This window comes from Pavona decussata, unplaced genomic scaffold, assembly GCF_977016875.1.
Source record: "Pavona decussata unplaced genomic scaffold, jaPavDecu1.1 SCAFFOLD_11, whole genome shotgun sequence".
Lineage (NCBI taxonomy): Eukaryota > Metazoa > Cnidaria > Anthozoa > Scleractinia > Agariciidae > Pavona > Pavona decussata.
In genome coordinates this window covers 3163559-3181008 of record NW_028145434.1, presented here as the reverse complement: position 1 = coordinate 3181008, position 17450 = coordinate 3163559, and the positions used below count along the sequence as shown (strand labels likewise).

At 42.0% G+C, this 17450-nt stretch overlaps 3 protein-coding genes and 2 pseudogenes across 3 annotated transcripts; 3 read left to right on the top strand and 2 right to left on the bottom strand.

The window, feature by feature from the left end:
• The first annotated feature begins 3163 nt into the window (after nucleotides 1–3163).
• LOC146488228 (uncharacterized) lies at nucleotides 3164–4444 on the top strand (annotated as a pseudogene).
• A 718-nt stretch (nucleotides 4445–5162) lies between these two features.
• On the top strand, nucleotides 5163–5948 carry LOC146488227 (uncharacterized). Its single transcript, XM_085120734.1, has one exon. The coding sequence runs from the start codon at nucleotides 5163–5165 to the stop codon at nucleotides 5946–5948; it is 786 nt and encodes a 261-aa protein (XP_084976860.1).
• A 260-nt stretch (nucleotides 5949–6208) lies between these two features.
• Nucleotides 6209–8043, top strand: LOC146488226 (uncharacterized). The gene has a single exon (XM_085120017.1). It carries the CDS (start codon nucleotides 6224–6226, stop codon nucleotides 6863–6865), a length of 642 nt encoding a protein of 213 aa, XP_084976143.1. The 5' UTR covers nucleotides 6209–6223; the 3' UTR covers nucleotides 6866–8043.
• A 1372-nt stretch (nucleotides 8044–9415) lies between these two features.
• Nucleotides 9416–10956, bottom strand: LOC146488225 (uncharacterized; annotated as a pseudogene).
• A 222-nt stretch (nucleotides 10957–11178) lies between these two features.
• LOC146488224 (uncharacterized) lies at nucleotides 11179–12909 on the bottom strand. The gene has a single exon (XM_085120714.1). It carries the CDS (start codon nucleotides 12907–12909, stop codon nucleotides 11179–11181), a length of 1731 nt encoding a protein of 576 aa, XP_084976840.1.
• Between the last annotated feature and the right edge of the window lie 4541 nt (nucleotides 12910–17450).

Sequence of the window (17450 nt, the reverse complement as noted above, 5' to 3'; positions counted from 1 at the left end):
ACAAAAACAACAACAATTTATGTTACAAATTCAGATATAAGTTGCTTGTCCCGCAAATTAGCTGTACTACGTTTCTATCATTTTCATAAAGTTCCAATATGAAGTTTTTACTCTTGAAATTTGTTCATTTCATCGTTTTGTTACCATTCTTACCCTGCAAAGTTAATAATCTTGCGTTGCCAAAAAAAATGTCTGAGTTACTGTGAAACATGTTGAGAAGCCCTGCCTCGAACGCGCTTCCTAATCATCGGTTACACTAGCTGCGTTCGACGTAGAAAGAACAGACCGAATACAGATTGGAGTCGAGATTGTATGGGAAAATGAATGAATGGATCTGGGACGCGTATCTGGCATCCCCGAAGATTTTGCAGGGGCGGATGACATCATCACCAACTTGGCAAAGGAGAGGGTACCTGTACATCTTTCTGTATACAGCTATTTCAATTAACGTTGTCGGTTCAAAGCATGAAGCTAAAAGACAAGACCGAAAGTTTACGTGGGATTTTTATGAATAAATTCATCAAAATCAGTCATGCCTGGAGAGAACAATAGGTTGTAATTAGCAGTACAATGACCTGCACGTGCAGGGATGATTTTGATGAAATTATTCATAAAAAATAATCCCACAAAACATTGCGGTCTTGTCTTATAGCTTGATTTTAATCCGACAACGTTAATTGAAATAGCAGTATATCTTACCGTCGGAGCCTGGAACTGCTTCACCGCGAATTGCAGTCTCTGCAGTGTTCTTGTGACCTCCATCAGTTTGTTTTGTATCTCATCCGGGGAAGAGACGTCTTCACTGGGTTCCTCGGTTTGTAGCTCGTCCTGGAGAGGGATCTCCTCAATGGGTTCCTCTTTTGAGGCCTTTTTGTTTCCGGATAAATAACGGTGGATAAGATTTTTCATAACCACTCGGCGCTTGAAAGGAACGCAACAGATTGTGAGATTATTAGATCAACTATGTTTTAATTCTAAAAACAACACAGAGAAAATAGATACAAATTAATTAAGTCCAGGTGATATAATGTCCCATCTTAATTATTCATAAGCTGTTTGACAGTCTAACGATCATATTGAATGAAAAGTTTGTTTCCAAGCTGGTAGTTTCGTTTACAGCTGGCATTTTGCTATTATTATTTTTTTCTCGGAGATATGTAGGTCTCCATCGGCCAAGGGTATTAAGGCCCAGTCCACACGTATCCGTTTTCGGTTGAAACCGCAAAAGCTTTTTTCCTTTTTAAAATTGAATGGTATTTTCTCATCCCGATTGTCCGTTTTCGTTTGAAAACGCGCGAGCAATTTTTTTCTTTTATTTTTTTATCCGATGAAATCGCTCACCGAAGATGGAACTTTTCGCAAACAATATCCGTGGAATTCGATCTCGTGACGCCTTTGTTTGAGAAAGTTCCTTTTTCTGGTGTTTAAACGAAACACGAAAACGGCGATTTAAATAATGTCTTCTTGTGATAGCTTTTACTAAAGTTGTTTTTTCGGTGATCGTTTACACCAGATATGCCGTGCCGACGGAAGACTAATCCGTAAACTAATCCGGAAAAAGTTGCGTTTTCAAACGAAAACGGGAACGTGTGGACGAAGCTGAGGACACATCTAATAAATTATTCTAGCAGGAGATAGGTAGGTAGGTAGGTAGGTAGGTAGGTAGGTTGCCTTTATTTATACACCATGTATATAAAAACTGAAAGAATGACATGTGAGAAAGAAAAACATGTATACTCACTCTCTTTTGGTTTTGATGTACCCGAGACGCTGAAACAGAGAGGAAATCACAACTTAAAATAACATAAGTTATCCTGTGAGTTAAGGGGGTTAATTTTTGTCGACAGAGTTGATGAGAAAATTTGTCCACCGTAAAGAGATTCGAGTGCTGACGTTTCGAGCGTTAGCCGTTCGTGAGAACAAATCAAGGAATTGTGGGTTGTATGTGGCTTATGTTGTGAGCACTGGAGCTACGCTATTGGTAGAAGCATGGAAATGTGAAAAAAAAAAGAAGGAAAATATTTGCTTGCAAATAGGATTTTTATGTCTCTTCTTCCAAGTGAGTATTGTTCAGTTCCCTGGGGGCCTGGGACTTGGGGTAGCAGGTATCCACATTTCAGCCGATACCCTTTAGGAGTCTTATGCTGGCCATGTGACCAGGCATCCACGTGAGTGTTACTTCAGTTCATCTTGACGGTGGTTGAAGACAATAGGCACTAATGATCTTGTTGATGAGCGTCCTGAGGTTGTCGGTTCCTAGGCTCGATTTCCGCCGCTCCCTCGGGTCCGGCTTTCCTTTTTCCCGAACAGCGGCTGGTAATCGAGCCTAGTCGGTTCCGAGACTGATGATTTGGTCCAATTGCTCTTGGCATCTTATTCGGTACGTGTCATCGGTGTTTGCGAGGTGATACCTCGTGTTCGCGCGCCGTTCTTCAACGCGGCGGCACCGATCCTTAATCAGTATCTGAACGGAGTTCTAGAGCTTCGCCCCAATGTTTTTTCTTGGCGTCACAGGGGTTTTAGTAATCCCACCGTCAGTCCTTATTTGTGCGACGGTGTTCATTTGAACTCTCGCGGTCAGTATTCCCTTTATCGCAGCTATCGGGGGGGCATCTTGAATGCCCTTCGCCTTCTTTGATCTTTTTTCATCCCTGCGGTGCTCAGATTACATTTTATGTTTGTAGTAGGAATTGAGCCCTCGTGCCTGCAGTTCATTTATTTGTGAACACCTTATGGCCCTGATTATATTTATTCCCTGCGCTCGTGTTGTTCATGCGTGTTTTATGGAGCTCTTGCTGCTATTGATTGTTTATGTTTTGTTTTAGAGCCCTTGTTACTCAAAGTTATTTATGTTGAAGCCCTTGTTGCTCTCAACAGTTTTATATTTATTAGAGCCATATTTGCTTTTGTTTATTTTTATTTTTATCAAATTTAATTTAGTAGGGCCCTTGTTGCTCTCACTTTGGTTTTGTTTATTTTATTTTTTATTAGAGCCCTTGTTGCTCTCACGTTATTTTGCCTAACATTATTCGCTTTGACAGGCGCCTGCGGCGACAATTTGTCAGCCATGCCTGTCAAGTTGCTTAAACTGTATTCAGTGCTTGTAATTTTCCATTGCAGTGTTAGTTCTTGGTTCTGGTTTTTTTTCCTTTTTTATCTGTAGATGCCTCCTCGCGGTTCTCAAAGGTCCAAGCGCCTGTCATCTCAGGCCTTAGAGGCTTTGGTAACCTCCCCTCCGCGGCGGGCCAGAAGGCAGAATGCAGTTGTGGAAGGTAACTTGACGTCATCTGAACAACCAGCTTCCATGATGCCGGAGGTTTTGGTGTCAGCCCCTTCCGCCGCAACAGCTTCAACCCTGGTTGATACTGCCACTGCCATTCTTTCTTCGCCAGTGCTGGAGCAACTTGTATCCCGGGTGACGGAGGAAGTTACAAGGAAGTTCCAGCCATTGTTTGAACATTTGGGATCCTTGCCTCAGCCAGCGCAGACTCCTGACTTCACACCAGCTCCGCCTCAATCACTCCCTGTATCTTCAGTGCCTCCAGCCCCAGTGCCGTCCACTCATGCGCAGTCCTCTGGGTCCACCTTGCAGCAGAGTCTGGGCACAGTTTAACAGAAACAGAATGCAGTGGAGGTGCCAGCTGTACATGACGGAGTTCAATCAGTTTTGGCATCCCTGTCAGGTGAGCAGCATTTGCTCCCCTGGACCCAGCGTCCCAATGATATATTTATGTCTGTGAATTTGCCACTTGATGCCCGAGTTCCAGCTAAAATTCGTAGCAAAATCTTGCAAAATACATTTGTTGATTTTGGCTCTCTACTTGTAAACCCGGCTTTCGAAGATAAATTTCAAATTACACTTCAACCAACATGGGAAGGCACCTCCCCATCCCTAGCTCTTGAACCAGTTAACAAGGCAAAGCGGATTGCTTCAATAGATGTTTGGCTACAGGCCTTTCATGTCTTTGTCGGTATTTATACAGCACAGTATCCCCATGAGGCCCCAGGCCTCATGAAGTATGGGGCCACTATTCAGGATCTGGCTGCTAGGGGGCATAATTGGCGTTTTTACGATGAAAATTTTCGTTTCCTGCGCCAGTCTCAGGCCACAACTCTCCCGTGGGGGATGATACATTGGGAATTGTGGCTGAGATCTCAGGGTAATGCTAAGAAAATTAATTCCACCAGCGGCGCCGTCAAGTCCCTCGATGTCCCCCGAGGTTATTGTTTTAAGTATCACAAAGGGGGCCATTGCTCGGGATGCTCTTTTAAGCATTCCTGTTCTAAATGTGATGGCCCCCACAGGGCTGTAAATTGTAATTTTCGTGCCTACGGAAAAAAGGGTGCATCAAACTTTCCCAATCAACGCAACAATAAACCCTCCAGCAGCCAGACCCAACCCCAGCCTACCTCCACAGGGGCTTCCAACGCCCGTAAACAGTGATCGTTTGCAATTTTTTCTTTCTGGGTATATCCCTTCAGTAGTCCAGCTTTTATCTCATAGCTTCCATTATGGTTTTTCTTTGCATTATGACGGGCCCCAAGACTCTTCATGTGCTAAAAACCTCCTTTCTGCAATTCAAAACCCTGAAGCAGTTGATGCCAAAATTGAAAAGGAAATTGCAGCCCAACGACTTGCTGGCCCCTTTTCCTCTCCACCCTTTTCCCATTTTCGTATATCTCCCCTTGGTTTGGTCCCTAAAAAGACAGAGGGTGAATTCCGTTTGATTCACCACCTTTCTTTTCCTCGAGGTTCATCTTTAAACGATGGCATTTCGTCTGAATTTACCAGTGTATCCTACGCTACAGTGGACGATGCCATTCGTACCATCAAAACGGTTGGCCAGGGCTGTTTTCTGGCCAAAACAGATATCAAGAATGCTTTTCGCATCATTCCTATTCGACCTCAAGATTCATATCTTTTGGGAATTGTTTGGAGAGGATTATATTATTATGACCGCTGTATGCCGATGGGTTGCTCTAGCTCTTGCAAAACGTTTGAAATTTTTTCTTCTGCTATCGAATGGATTGCCCAAAAGAAATTGCATATCGATCACATTTTGCACTTGCTGGATGATTTTCTTATAGTTTCGCCCACTCACAATTTGTGCAAACAACAGTTAGATTTATTTTTAATGTTATGTCATTATTTGGGCATTCCTATGGCACCGGAAAAAACTCTTGGCCCATTCTCAACCATTTCATTTGCGGGTATTGAGTTGGACTATGTCAAAATGGAAGCACGGCTACCTCCGGATAAGCTAGCTAAGTGTCAGGATTTAATTTCAGGTTTTCTTAGACGTCGCAAAGTTACTTTACGTGAGATTCAGTCTTTAACGGGGTTATTAAACTTTGCATGTTCAGTAGTTGTTCCGGGTAGGCCATTCCTAAGACGTCTCATTGATCTGACGCTGGGCATTCGCAGCCCTCATTTTCTTATCAGGGTAACCCGAGAAGTTAAGGAAGATCTTAAGGTTTGGCAGCAATTCCATCAGCTACAATTGTATACAGACGCATCCGGTGCCATCGGTTTCGGCGCAGTTTTTGGCAAGCATTGGTGTTATGGTGAATGGCCAGAGAGCTGGCGTCACCGCAACATTGCATTTCTTGAATTTTACCCCATCGTCCTTAGCCTGCATCTCTGGGGACGTGCATTTAAGGATCAGCGTGTGTTGTTTTTTACTGATAACGAGGCTTTAGTACATGTTATCAACAAACAGACTTGTCGTGACAAGGACTTAATGTTTTTTGTGCGTAAGCTGGTTCTGGTTTGTCTTCATTACAATATTTGCTTTAAAGCAAAGCATGTTCCAGGCGTACAGAACAAATTGGCTGATTCTTTGTCTCGGTTACAGTTGCAGGCTTTCAAACAGCTGGCACCAGCTTATATGCACGAAGTTCCCACAGCGATACCTCCTCATCTGCAGCCGCTCAGTTGGCATCCATAGCTTCCTTTTTACTTCATTCTAGCCTTCAGCCCTCATCCATACCGACATATCAGCGTGCTTGGAAGCTTTTCCTTCAGTTTTTTATTTCTACATTTCAACTCCCTTTTTAGGGCAATGCCTATTTCACCATCCGTTCTGGCCTTGTTTATAGCCTATCTGTTTCGCTCTCAGTACGCTCCATCCACGGTGATTACGTATGTCTCCGCTTTGGGTTACTGCCATAAGCGTCAGGGTTTTTCGGATCATATCCGTCTAAAGTGTTTTATGTCTCGCAAATGCTTAAAGGTTTTAGCAAAGTTGGGTTTCGCCTGGATAGTCGTCTTCCTATTACACTGCCAATTTTAGATAAATTGCTTTCCGTGGCACCTTCTTTGGTCGGTTCCTCTTACCAAATTTGTCAGTTTCAGGCGATGTGTTCCCTGGCATTCTTTGCCTTTTTACGCATTGGTGAAATGACTTCCACTGGTGGGCGCAATGAGAATTCTCCCCTCCAAATTTCGCAGATTAGTAAACTGCTCAATGCTTCACAGGAACTAATTGCATTTAAAATTACTTTTGGAAACTTTAAACATAGCTACAATGAACGCCCCTTTTCCATCACAGTCTCTCGCCAGCCACAAGCTTGCCCTGTTGAATTTTTGGCTAAATATTTGGCAATGCGGGGATCCAGACCGGGTGCTTTGTTCATTGCAGTGGATGGGACTCCTGTTTCTCGATCGTATTTCGCAAATCAGTTGTCGTCTGCTATACAGTTTTGTGGTTTGTCCCCTTCAGTTTACAAGGGGCACAGCTTTCGAATTGGTGCTGCTTCCCATGCTGCAGATAAGGGGTTATCCGATGCTCAAATCCGCCTCTTAGGACGGTGGAAGTCTAATGCATTTCAAAAGTATCTAAGAATGCCTAGTCTTTGCTCTTAACGCTTTCATTTACTAGCCATCCAGCAGGTGCAATTTGCCTTAGTTTACTGTGCTATTTATCTATACCTTAAGTATCAGCTAGCATGGGCGGCTCTTGTTTTTGGTTTACATGCGATCATTATTTTTATTGCTCATTGGTGGCGGGTGGTTGTCATAACATACCGTTGTCGATTGTACAGGGCATTTGGGTGATCGTGTTTGCACCTGTATTACATACTGTTGATCTTGGGCATAAGCTAGCATGGGCGGCTTTTGCCTTGGGTTGGCATTGTGTGGAGTACTTTGAGTCAGGTTTTTGATGGGTTCAGCCTGCAAGGGCGGCTTAACTTTATTTCACCTAGTTAAGTTATTTATTGTTCCTTAAGGCATCAGCTAGCATGGGCGGCTTTTGCGTTGGGTTGGCATTCTATATAGTACCTTGTACACATTTACTTGGGGGTCACGTTGGCAAGACGTTCATGTTTTTATTTCACATAGCTTAGTTTGTTATGGTTGATCCAAGGCATTAGCTAGCACGGGCGGCGCTTGCTGTGGGTTGACATCATGTATAGTCATATTTAGCAAGTTCACAAATTGTTTAGTTTGCAAGGGCAACTAAACTTGTCTTTCCTGTAGTGGATTTTTCATGTTTTTATTTCACATAGCTTAGTTTGTCATGGTTGCTCCAAGGCATTAGCTAGCATGGGCGGCTCTTGCTTTAGGTTGACCTCATGTATAGTAATATTTAGGAAGTTTACCAATTGTTTAGTTTGCAAAGGCAACTAAACTGGTCTTTCATGTATTGGATTTTTCATGTTTTTATTTCACATAGTTTAGTCGGTTATGGTTGATCCAAGGCATAAGCTAGCATGGGTGGCTCTTGCTTTAGGTTGACATCATGTATAGTAATATTTAGCAACTTTACCAATTGTTTAGTTTGCAAAGGCAACTAAACTGGTCTTTCCTGTATTGGATTTTTCATGTTTTTATCTCACATAGTTTAGTTTGTTATGATTGATCCAAGGCATTAGCTAGCATGGGCAGCTCTTGCTTTGGGTTGACCTAATAATTATTCTATTGAAAAGGTTACAGATGGGTTTAGTCTGCAAGGGCGACTCAACCTGTCTTCCTGTATTGTAAATCATTTTTCTCGTTGTTCTCCCTGGGTTGGCATAACACCTTTCGGTGGATGTCATTGACTTTCTTCTCTTTTCTGTGCTGCGTTTGCCTGGGGTGGGGCGGCTTGTGTACGGACACATGCTTTGGCGTTTTCAGTGCCCTCACCTTTACTAGGCCAAACTTTGTATCAAGGATTTGATTGAAAAATATTTTATAATAAATGCGGCTATGGGATTTTACCCATAGCCATTTACTCCAGTCATTGAATGTGGTATTTTGCCCAGTAAACATAGCTCAGGCAAGGCAGCATGTTGGGGTTGTGCTAATTATTTGTAAGGGAGAAAAGGCATAAAGAATAAACAAGTCGAATGGAAAGGGTTCGTTAATTCCCTAGGGATTAAGAGTGCTGATTTGGGAGACGAATTTTTATTGTAAATGATTGCGGCTTTCTGTGTTACCTTGATGTAGAGAAATATTACAGACTGCCATGTGTTTGTAAGAATGGTTAGGCAGGTTAAAGCTTCCAGTGAGTTAGCTGGCTAAATGTTACAAAACACCGCTATTCGTTGCTGCATAGAAGTACAAGTTGATGTTTCTTTGAACTTACTTTATGGAAAACACATAAGGCCAACTATTTAAACAGAGTCTAACTAAGGCCGCGGCTTAAGACGATCAGTGGGCCTCCAAACCTCTTTATAAGCGGTTTATTTAAGGCAGATAAATAGTTTTCTAGTTTGGGATGCAAGCCTTCTTGTTGCTCTCAGCAGCAGACGATGTTTAGATATAACTGTTGGCAAAATTGAAAATGGCTTATAACGTGGTTTTGTGAAACATTGTCTAAACTTTAATAACTGACCCATAAAGTTGTTTTATATGCTTAAGCTTTTTTCAAGTCATTTGGTCTGTTACTATATATTTTACAAAGGAGCAGATTATCAGCTCCACGAGGTAACCAGCTAGAAATTCCTGGTAACCCAGGTATCTCTAGTAACTGAAAGTGGCGATGGCCATAGTACGGTGTTCAGTTCATGTATGCTCACTTTGTTAATCCAGTGGTATCGTCTAGCAAGCCAGTGGATTCCGGAGGTTGCTTTCTCCACGGGCACCAAGTTAAATGGCGGCGTAAGGGGACTGACCTCACTGACATAATACATGCAGACTGACGGGTCCTCGCAAACTTCCACCTCAGAGCCTTTTCGTCCTACAAGAATACAGTCAGAGGTTCTGTTGTCTTAGTTACGAATGAGGTAATAGTAGTAGTAAAATCATCTATTGAAAAGAACACCTCGCAGTCCGAAGACTGAAATACGTGTATAATTTACAAGAAACAAAATCTATAATTTAACTAATCACAAAGGTATATGATAACAAAAAATGTACAATCTGATGGAATCAAATCACTACGAATGACCTTATGTTAAGAAAATATACATACATAAAACATATTTACATTTACATTCTTAGGCTATGGCTAACAATAAATGATTTTTAAAGGCGCTCCGTTTTGCACACTGGCACTTTGAACTTCCTATTAAGTACTACGCAGCTGGCTATGGTAATTAGCTTTAGGTGGGAGCAGACTTGCGAGCTTGTGATTAGGGTCAAGAACAATGTCATTAAAAAGATCAAACGATAATGACGCTCGTCTGTCGTAAAGAGAGGGAATGCCTGCCTCTTTGAGCGCGCTGTTGTAGCTTGCATAAGGAAAAATAATGCTCAAGGCCCGCTTCTAAATACGTTCCAGCTCCTCAGATTAATAGGACGGAAGGCTGAAGTGAAATACTTGACATGCGTATTCTAAAACCGATCTTACGGTACTACAGTAAAATAAGACAAGATCATTCGCACAGATACCAGCTCGTTTAAGTTGTCTCAGGAGGTACAATCTTTAGCAGCCTTTGAGGTTACATCAAGGATATGATCGTTCCATTTGAAATCATCACTTATGGAAACGCCAAGCACTTTAGCCGAGTTGACTCTCTCGAAAACAAAGCCATCGAGTTCAACTGGAGAATGAAATGGAGGAGATCTTGTTTCGCACCGCGGGTTAGCGTGCTACTCGGTTTGAAGACACACCAGGAAAAATGATGTCCACAGGATCTACCAGTTGTTTTGAACTAGTTTAATGAGCAATTTCCACTTTGCACAAGCTAGTTAGTCAACTGAAAGTAAATGATACATGTGAGCCGACCAACTATTATTCTTCAAAAATTCCTCCAGCACAGTTCGAGAGTCTAACCAGAAGGTCTTGTCGTAATCTTTGAAATTGATAAAGGCCAGTGCCTCTTGGCACGTACTGTAAATCCTTGTAAGTGCTAGGAACCCCAAGAGTTCTAATCGAGGGATAGTTTTTTTTGTTTCAGTGGGGCGACAAAGGGCTTGACGATCACCGGTACGCATTGATGGCTTCCATTGTGAAGCTTTCAGCGAAGGAAAATGGCAGCTCCATACGTCAGTTCTCCTCCATCTGCAAAGCCATGTACGTCAGGCGGACCAATTGCTTCCGGTGGCTTTAGCTTACGGTCATACTTGAAGGTTAGAAGTCGATTTATCGCTTCTTCATTATCCTTCCATTTCTGTTGTGTTGCTTCTGGGAGGATGTCGTCCCAACTGTATCCTGCACTCCAAAGCTCTTGCAGGTCAATTCGGAACTTAAGTGTTGCGGGTGCTACGAGACCAATAGGGTCCCACACCTGGGCTAGTAGGGCGAGGCAGGATCTTTTTGTGAACACTTCATTCAGTATAACCGAATCTTTTTTTAGAGCAAATGTGTCTTCTTGCTTGTCCCACCTATGACCCAGCAAATCTGTATGGCGTTCACTACTGGTTTGGTCAACCTCCTGACTGTTTGAGTGCCACGCTTTAATCTGGAACTGACCCTTTCCGAGCACTTCATCGATGGCAATTGTGACTTGCAGTAGTTGGCCTGGATCCGCCAATGTCGTCAACGTATGTTCGTTCCTGAAGTTCCTTTGCTGCTTCAGGGAACTCATCTTGTGAAGCTTTGGCTAGGATGTTGATCGCGTTCGAAGCGATGTCAGGAGCTGGCTTGTCACCGAAGTTTAGTCTGAGCCACTGGTACACAGTGGGAGGGTCATGCTGATTCTTTCTCCACAGGAATCTATGGAAAACCTGATCATCCGGGTGAACCAACACCTGGTTAAACATCTTTCGAATATCTCCAGCATACGTGACTTCATCCCATCTCCATGCTGTTAAACGTTGGGCAGACTGTTGATGTAATTTTGGCCCTGCTCTAGATGATCATTCAGGGAGAGACCATTGTGTCCCTTAGAGGACGAATCAAACACAAGTCTGACTTTTGTGCTTTTCTCTGGAGTAAACACGGCTTGGAGAGGCATGTACCACTCTGGCTGACCATGATCAACGTTCTCACGTTCCACCAGTTTCTGAACTTCTTCATCCACGACTTCAAAGCAGTCTTTCTTCTTAAACGACTTCTCCGCGGAATACATCCTCTTCAAGGCAATGTCATAATTGCTTTGTTTTGGAGGCCCAGTTACTTTCCACGGCATTTTTACGTGGACTCTGCCGTCCACCCGTGTAGTTGAGGCTGAGAGGGCTTTTACAAACTTATTCTCGCGTAGAGCATTTTCGCTGCAGGTGCAAAGCTCTGTCGGTCTGACTCCTAAGAAGTCTTGGTGAACAAGTTTCTTTATATCTTCTACAGCAGTTACGGTTCCGACGTCTACTGACTTGATTTCAGTCATGTCTTCAGAATCTGGATCTACTTGACCCAAAATGTAGCAGCCAAAACAATTCCTCTTTGCGACAGGTTCTCCAGGATCACCGCTGGCTGCGTGGATGTCAACAAAGGCGTCAACGAAGTCAGTACCAATAAATAGGTCCACAATACCCTCGGAGAGATGTAACTTATCTGCTATGGACTGGAGATGAGGGTAGCTTTCAATGGACTTCCGAGATACACTCTTAGCGTTGCTGCAGGGTTTTCGAACTGTGTATACTTGAAGATGCTTCAGGATATCTTCATCGGCGGGTGATGCGATTTCAATCTCTATGATCTCTGAAACTTCCGCTTTCTTTCGTCCTCCAGCTAGGTTCATCGTCTGTTTTGCAGCCTTTTTCGATAGGAGACTCGTGTTCGAGCCAGTGTCCAACATAGCAAGCAAGTCGGCAAAGTTTCCGTCGCTGTCCCTAACCTTGACCTTTTGTACTGCACAAATCCCGAGAATGTTTTTTACGTCTCTAGTCTCCTCATTGACTTTGCCTTGGATGTTGCGATTCTTAACCTCAGGTAAGATATTTTGGCCAGTGAAGATCTGTGCGTCGGGACTCATGTTGGACTGCAAAGGTTCGTTTTTCTTCTCGTTGTACAGAGAACGGTGATGGTTCTTCTTACACTTATCGCATGATCTCCCGTCAGCCCTTTTACAGTCATTCGTGTGATGGGACACTCTTAGGCATTTCCGACATCTTCTATTCTCCCTCACGATCTCCCATCTTTTGTTGACAGCCGATTCTTGATATACTGGACAGGAAGCGAGAAGATGCTTTGATTTACAACCAAGGGGACATGATTCGTCATCGGTCATGCTGGCATTATTGAAATGTTGTTCCGATCTCCTACGGTAAGGTTGCTCTCGCCCCCCTCGTTCTCTATGCACGCTTTCAGCTTCGATTTCTCGGAGCGCTGCCTCTTGGTGGAGCCACGTAACTAAATTGGTGACATTTTCTTCTTTCCTTAGGCGTTGCATCTCTCTGCCGAAATCTGCATTTTCCTTGGGTTCAAGTTTGGACAAGAGTCTCGACATGAAGAATGGCGCTTCAGAGGCTTCTCGAACAGGACATCCATTGTCTTCCATATCTCTCACGAACACAGAGATAGAGGTGGCGTAACAAGCCAGATTCTTCGAGTCACCTTTTACAGCGCCGTAATTGGTGATCTCAGAAAGGAGCTCATCCATCAACTTCCTTTTGTCCGCGAACTCGATGTCAAGTATCTCCCATGCTCTGTCTATGTTTTTGCAGGTCTTTCTTTACTTGGTCTGTCCACCAAGATCCTTTGGGCATGGCTTTGCGGAAGCGTTGAAGTTGCTCCTCTTTATCTTGGTTGTATTTAGTCATCCAATGCCTGAATTCTTTTTTACAGGTTGCGTACGCTTTCCGTAATCCATCCCATGACGGAACGGACAGTCTTTCTTAGCCGCTCACGTGTGGTTTTGTAGCCATACTTTCGTCCATTTGTTTGACTGCTTCTGCGACTACCCCAAGGGCTGCAGTGCTTTCAGAGGTGTTTTGCAATTGAGGGGCGGCGCTAAGTTCCTTTTGATAACTGGCATATTTTTGCAAAGTTTCAAGATATTGCATTTTGATTTCTTCTCCAGCTTTCAGATCTTCGTCTTGTGACATGACACCCTCTTCGACAAATCTGTCAGCAATAGCTTCTATCTATTGGACTCTATCTCACTAAATATTGCTGCCAACAAGTTCAGTTCAGGTTTCACAGAATTAAGTGTTTCAAATTCGTCGAATAATTCTTTAAGTGCGTGTATAGCGTTATCTCCTTTCCCACAGAGGGTCTTGATGTCGATCTTAGGAGGCATCGTGTTCCAATTAAATTATTGTCGTGCTTTCTGCGTTCACTCCCTTAGCCTCGTTTTCATGCAAAGCATTTGACGTGTGGTCACGATATCCAATCTTGGAACCAAACAAGGCGGTATTCACAAACACGCAAAGCAAAACCCACAATAAATTAGAGAGTTTCTACCTTTTTCCGAGAGGTTTTGTTCTTTTGCCATGTACAGGTTTTCCAGGACGGTCGGTCGCTCTTTTATGCTGTCAGTTGTCCTTCTTCCCTGTCGCTTTGACGCTCTTCTCGATGGCGGGTTGACCTTTGTTGTGTATCCTCACGTGGTGTAGAATTTTGACTGTTTCGCACCGCGGGTTAGCGTGCTACTCGGTTTGAAGACACACCAGGAAAAATGATGTCCACAGGATCTACCAGTTGTTTTGAACTAGTTCAATGAGCAATTTCCACTTTGCACAAGCTAGCTAGTCAACTGAAAGTAAATGATACATGTGAGCCGACCAACTATTATTCTTCAAAAATCAGTTCTACTCGAAAACAAAACTTCAACAGCAAACTTTCTCTATAATATTGTTGATATACTTACAATTCTGTTCAGTGGTTGGATTAAAAAGGGGAAAACGATTCAGAAGTAGAGATATACAGTTTAATTAATACTGAAATAATCTAAGAATGGCAGGAAACCTTATTCTTACTATTATGAAAAAGAAATGTTTTCGACAGATGCCCTGCTGGTTTCGCGATTAGCAGGCATGGCTGGCAATAAGAGGTGCATGCAATGCGTTTTTTTAAAAAGAGGCTTCGTCATGACGGGGACGCGTTGCGTTTAAACGGAGCAAACAAAATTGTGATGATCTATGTCTTCATTACATAATGGTTGCCCGTTCTTAACCGACAAGGATGCAAAAGCTCCTGCATTAATTAAAATTCTCATAGTTAGTTGTAATTAGTTTAACTTCATTTCAGAAAGGTTATTTTGTATTGCAGTTGAGCGGCTTGATTAAGCATTCATTGCCGCTCTGTATGATTGGACAAAACTTGCTTTGATCATTGACTCATGAAATAATTTGAAAACTAGTGACTGATAGCGCCATCTAGCCAGAAAACAAAGCAAACGCGTAATTTTTTTAAGATTTCCAAATCTATTTGTAAAAACCCCTCTACGTTAATCTGATGCAATACAACAGGATACGATGCAATAGAAAACTTCAGTTTTCATTTGTACACGTCAAAAAAAAAAAAAAAGATAAGAAACTTAATTCAACCGGGCTGCCCACATCAATAATTGATATCTAAAGCAAAACAATGGCCAAAATATTCATCAACTAAGAAATATCAAGAGAAAATGGAAATATCTTATGCGCTCACTTGATAAAATGTCAAATTCTCAAAACGTCACTGAAAACATGGCGTGCACTCAATGAGGAGAATTTATACCTTGACCCACTGGGTTACTACCTCGCACCACTGAGTTCTCCTTAATAAAGCGTCAACTGAAACGAGTTGAACGCGCAGTCTGAGAATAGCTGCCTAGTGTACCTTATTACCGTGCTAACCTGTTGATTACTGTGTAACTAAAAGTTAATTGGAAGTACAGGCGTACGTCCTTGAAATCGATTGATCGAGTGGAACTCTCAGGAATACTAAGGTAAGGCAAAATCGAAATAACGGGTTACATAATGCAGACGTACTGTCGTCGCACCCATTAAGAACTGTTTAGGCTGTTCCCTCGCAATAACTTATCCATTACTGGTTAAAAAAAAACGCTGGGCGTTAGGCTTATAAGTTAATTGACGTTTTAAGAACTTCCCAAATGTGTTGAATAAAGGATATTTCTTCTTTTTTTTTTTTTTGTGGACGGACAAATCCCGGCAGTCGCTACATACTTGCGAAAGAATTGCAAAAATGTAATTACGGGAGCAGTTTTCATTTCAACTGAGAAAGACTAGCCCTAAGTGAAACTCGAATCAATTAGGGCTTTTTAAATTCCTATCATCTGCATTACCGTGTGTATGCCTCCTGTCTATTTGCTGTTTCTGTCCCATAACATATCTTTAAATGTAGAAGACCGATACACAAGAAGCTGTAATGAATCGTAACGTTGCGCGGCTGCTGGTGATTTTGCTACTCTAACGGCGATTGCAAAAGAATTACCGACTTTTTTAATCGCCTCATTCTAATTCTAAAGGATAAAGAAAGGCGTAGATTAAGTGTATTCAGAGTACGCCCGACTGAAATGGATTGCATGATTCAGTTTTCGCAACTTATAAAGAAACACTGGGCATTTTTTAAAAAAAACAAACATTCATTGCCGCTCTGTATGATTGGACAAAACTTGCTTTGATCATTGACTCATGAAGTAATTTGAAAACTAGTGATGGATAGCGCCAGCCTTGGCGCCAGGGGACAAGTGATTGATTGCGCCATCTAGCCAGAAAACAAAGAAAACGCGTTATAGATTTTAATCTAAATAGCTTTCCAAATCTATTTATAAAGATCTCTCTACGTCAATCTGATGCAATACAATAGAGAACAGCAAGTTCCATTTGTACACGATAATAAAAATGCAACCGGGCTTCCGACATCAATAATTGATATCTCAAGCAAAACCATGGTCAAAATATTCATCAGCTAAGAAATATCTAATGCGTTGATAAAATGTCAAATTCTCAAAACTGTCATTGAAAAAATGGCTCGCAATCAATGAGGAGTATTTATACCTTGACCCACTAGGTTACTACCTCGCACCACTGAGCTCTCCTCGGTGAAGCGTTTACTGAAACGAGTTGAACGCGCAGTTTGAGTTTCGCCTCCTCCTTCACTTTAAAGCCGTGCTAACCAATGGATTTCTGTGTAAGATTGTAAGTTGATTGGAAGAAACGTCCTTGAAATCGGCTGATCGAGTGGAACCCGCAGGAATACTTAAGTAAGGTAAAATCGAAATAATAAAATGCAGACGTATTGTCATCGCGTCCATTAAAAATGTCTGCGGTTTGGTTTGTTTGCCATAAACTTTTTTCCGGGACGTTTTCATAGGCGTATTGCCGGGAACCGTGAACAATGCTAGATCGTTTAGTTTACTATTGTTGTTTGTTATGTATGACCGGAGATGACTTCAATCAATCTCCCAGAATGTACTTTGTACTCCTTGTTATCACGTACCTTGTTAAGTATCACGAAAATTTGCTGTCATTTCAAAACCCAAAAATGTTTGACTGTCAGCAGAAACAACGAAGTAATTGTCAAGTTTGTTAAAAATTATCACCCTAGTGAAAATAAACTGTCGATTAGTACCTATCACCAGATTTTGTAGAGTGTTTTGGCGAATCAACCGTTTTAGAAAATTTGTCTGCAAAGGAAACTGAACTTAGTGAATTCTCACTCGCTCAGAGTGGCGATGGGTAGGGCTCTATTCTCAGGAAGGACTGAAATAAAAATTTCTTTACTATTTGAATAAATGAAATAAATGAATGATCGGAATCATTGAAATTTTTGCAGTGGTCACAACGTGTCAGTAAATATGGTAATATTTTTTATCAATATTTCTAATAAATACAGAAATTCAGATCCGCGACCTGTCCAGTTAACCCATAAGATATTGTGAATTTTTTCACCCGCCTTGATATGAACTAGACTATTGTAAGTGAAGGCAAAAAATATAAAGGTAAGTCCAGAATTTGTTCAAAACGCGTTATTAAAATTTTATGACTTTTCTTTTCGCTGCCCACATCGAGAAAGCCATCTAACCCTAAGTGACTTTAAAGTTATGAGCTATATATTTCGTTCAAACTCTCTTCAATTTTGTGACGGTGGCTAGCTACGAACAATGATCATCCACAGTAAAAAATTAAGATGACTTTCGTTCCATTATTTTACTACCCTGGGAAATTGTCACCCTAGCTAAGTAGACTAAGTAGC

Excerpts from the sequence above, each read along its gene's own strand:
- LOC146488227 (XM_085120734.1), top strand. The coding sequence starts at position 5,163 with ATGGCACCGGAAAAAACTCTTGGCCCATTCTCAACCATTTCATTTGCG.
- LOC146488226 (XM_085120017.1), top strand. The coding sequence starts at position 6,224 with ATGCTTAAAGGTTTTAGCAAAGTTGGGTTTCGCCTGGATAGTCGTCTT.
- LOC146488224 (XM_085120714.1), bottom strand. The coding sequence starts at position 12,909 with ATGGATGAGCTCCTTTCTGAGATCACCAATTACGGCGCTGTAAAAGGT.